Source organism: Mastomys coucha, unplaced genomic scaffold (genome assembly GCF_008632895.1).
Source record: "Mastomys coucha isolate ucsf_1 unplaced genomic scaffold, UCSF_Mcou_1 pScaffold9, whole genome shotgun sequence".
Classification (NCBI taxonomy): Eukaryota; Metazoa; Chordata; class Mammalia; order Rodentia; family Muridae; genus Mastomys; species Mastomys coucha.
The window spans coordinates 42,519,394-42,522,468 of NW_022196915.1; the positions used below are offsets into that span (position 1 = coordinate 42,519,394).

Sequence of the window (3,075 nt, forward strand, 5' to 3'; positions counted from 1 at the left end):
TGGAAGCCACGTTGAAGGGTGCAGATGCCACCTTATCATGGGATCCAGGAGTCTCAAGATCTAGCCACAGATTCAATACCCCCAGAGAGCAGAGTCATGAGAATTTCTGATAAGGAAAATTAAGCTTGTCCATGCCAGACCTGTGGTTTCCAGCCCTTCCTTTCTCTCACGTTGGAGCTATAAAAGCAGGAACCAGGACAGGGACACACCAGAATCGCTCCCCAGGCTGCACCACTGGCAAAATGCAGGCCCTACTATTCCTGGTGGCACTTCTCTTGCCTGCTGGAGCTGGAGCAGGTGAGTTTTGTCTTCATCTCCCTAACCCCTGAGTTTCAGCAGGGGACCATAATCTATCTCCTTGGGTAACAGAGACCCTAACATACGGTGGGGTCCTTAATTGAGGTAGGCCAGGGGAAATAGCTAGGTCAAAGAAGAATGAAAAACTAATTCCCCTTGACATCATTTCATCAATTACTCTCTGTTCTGATAGGCAGCTCTTCTCTGGCCTTCCCTTAGTGTTGAGGAAGATGGGGTGAGGGTGTGGAGAAATGTCTAATGAAGTGAAAAGACAGAAGCATGAATGGCCATTGTGTTCTGAATGAAGGCTGATGGTGGACAAGGAGGACTGGGGAGGAAAGATCAAGAGAAGAGAAAAGACCAAAGGGACGTGTGGTGGATACTGAGTCCCATGTGAGGTGGGGTGGGCTTGGAGCAGTTGCTCAGCCTTGGTCCCATCTTCCCTGGCCAGCACTGTCCTGGGGGTGTTCCACAAGTTTTTGACCAAGGACTGGGGTTTCTTTATTCTAGAGGAGATTATTGGTGGTGTTGAGTCTAAACCACACTCCCGTCCTTACATGGCACATCTGAAGATCATCACTGACAGAGGTTTAGAGGACAGCTGTGGTGGGTTTCTCATAACCCCCCAATTTGTGATGACTGCTGCACACTGCAGAGGAAGGTAAGAGGCTTCTCTTCCTGTGAGGAAATGCAGGAGCCAGAGTCACAGAACAACAGGCGTGAGGACGGCTCTGAGCGCTGCTCATCTCCAGATGGGCTCTCCTTACACAGAGAGAAAAAAGGGAGCCCAAGGCCACTCCCTGGACCACCTCATGTGTGATCTCCATTTTCAGAGGTCAGAGCTTTAAGCAGGGCTCTAGTCAGGACAAAAGAGGACAGCTGTTGTCTTGTCCTGGTGTCACGAGAGCTCAGACATGGGCTGGGGTGTAACTCCATGTAGAGTGCCCATTTGTCATGTGCAAATCTATAGGTTTAATTCATGCACTGGAATGTGAGGGGTGGGGAGAGTTCTCTGTCCTGTGTTTTCCTGAGCCCTGTTCTTCTGGGAAGGCAGTGGTCCATCTCAAGTCTGTCTAGGGGCTCTACTCTGGGCTAGGGAGAAAGACCCTGTTCCCCCTCTCCTTATGAGAGGAAGGAGTCCTCCTCATAAGACTTTTTGCTGCTTCTTTTCTGTTTTGACAGAGAAATCACTGTCACCCTTGGAGCCCATGATGTGAGCAAGAGAGAATCCACACAGCAGAAGATAAAAGTCGAAAAACAAATTGTTCACAAAAATTACAACAGTCTTTCCAATCTCCATGACATCATGTTACTGAAGGTGGCCTTATTTTTCTGGCTCAGCTTAAGTCTCCCCTCCTTCACTCTCCCTGGCTCAGGCCTTTGAGCACTCTCTTGTCTGATTCTTCTCCTCAGAACTCAGTCTTGAATTCTATGTCATTATGGACCCACTGGGAAAGGACCCAAGTCCAAGTATCCTTCTCTGGTTTGCCATCTCTTCTCTCCCTCTCCCAACAGCTTGAAGAGCAAGCTGAGTTGACTCCTGCTGTGGATGTAATTCCTCTGCCTGGCTCCTCTGACTTTACCAGCCCTGGGAAGATGTGCTGGGCAGCTGGCTGGGGGAAAACTGGAGAGAAAGAACCTACCTCAAATACACTGAGAGAGGTTGAACTGAGAATCATGGATAAAGAGGACTGTAAAAAGTATAGGCACTATGATAATAACTTCCAGGTCTGTGTGGGAAGTCCCACAACATTAAAAACAGCATACATGGTGAGTACACATTTGTGTTTCTTCGGGAGACAGCATCAGTGGAGGAAATGTCCCAAACAGCTCCCCATGGCAGTGACTAATCCCTGTGTTCTTAGGCTCCCTCTCCTGAGACTCTGGGAACTGACATTCTCCCTCTTTCTCATCTCCCTATGCACAAGCCCTGCCCACAACCTTCCCATGAGGTTCTAAAAGAGAAAGGATGGGAGTAAAGAGAGACATGTTAGCACTGGGGCAAGGACAGAGGGTGGAGAATCAGGCAGTAAACCCCTAACTTCAGACTCATAGATAGCCAGGACCTTGTACCTCATTCCTGGATTAGCTATCTTTGAGCTCATATTTAGGGGAAAGCAATCTTTGCTCATACTCTGATTTTTCTTACTTACAGGGAGACTCCGGGGGACCTCTACTCTGTGCTGGGGTGGCCCATGGTATTGTATCTTATGGGCAGCCAGATGGAAAGCCCCCTGCAGTCTTTACCCGAATCTCCCCATATGTTCCCTGGATTAATACAGTCATAAAAGGCAAATAGCTGATGTGTCTAAACAACCTGGGACAGATTCTCCTAGCCAGAGCTCTCTGGTATCCTCTGAGTTCAACAAAGTCTGTCTCCCAGACTGTCTCCAGCCTGCCCCCAGCCACTCTCCAGCTTATCTTCAGCCTGCCTCTAGCCTGCCCCCAGCCTGTCCCCAGTGGTCCCTAAAAGCATCTGAAAGTTACACAAGTCTGTGATGATTGTTTCTGATAAAGTACCTCAATAAAGACATAACCTCCAGCAGCTACGCGAGTCCACTCTGTGCTCTAAACACTCAGCCCGTCACTATGCTCAATAAAGAACTGATTTGAGCTACTCTCTTGACATGTTAACAATCCTAGCTACTGACCTCCTGTCACATGGTGTGCCACTGAGGATTATTGAATATTATTGTACTGACTTGTTTTTTGTGTCAACTTGACACAGGCTGGAGTTATCACAGAGAAGGGAGTTTCAGTTTGGGAAGTGCCTCCATG

General features: G+C 48.4%; 1 protein-coding gene across 1 annotated transcript; it reads left to right on the plus strand.

Moving 5' to 3' along the window:
* Positions 1–216: 216 nt before the first annotated feature.
* LOC116084760 (mast cell protease 1) lies at positions 217–2,845 on the plus strand. Its single transcript, XM_031361937.1, has 5 exons — positions 217–297; positions 808–958; positions 1,480–1,615; positions 1,813–2,067; positions 2,453–2,845. Exons 1-5 carry the CDS (start codon positions 243–245, stop codon positions 2,594–2,596), a joined length of 741 nt encoding a protein of 246 aa, XP_031217797.1. The 5' UTR covers positions 217–242; the 3' UTR covers positions 2,597–2,845.
* The last annotated feature ends 230 nt before the right edge of the window (positions 2,846–3,075 follow it).

Excerpts from the sequence above, each read along its gene's own strand:
- LOC116084760 (XM_031361937.1), top strand. The coding sequence starts at position 243 with ATGCAGGCCCTACTATTCCTGGTGGCACTTCTCTTGCCTGCTGGAGCT. Across the intron at positions 959-1,479 it reads GCTGCACACTGCAGAGGAAG|AGAAATCACTGTCACCCTTG; the intron begins GTAAGAGGCTTC and ends CTGTTTTGACAG. Across the intron at positions 1,616-1,812 it reads ATGACATCATGTTACTGAAG|CTTGAAGAGCAAGCTGAGTT; the intron begins GTGGCCTTATTT and ends CTCTCCCAACAG.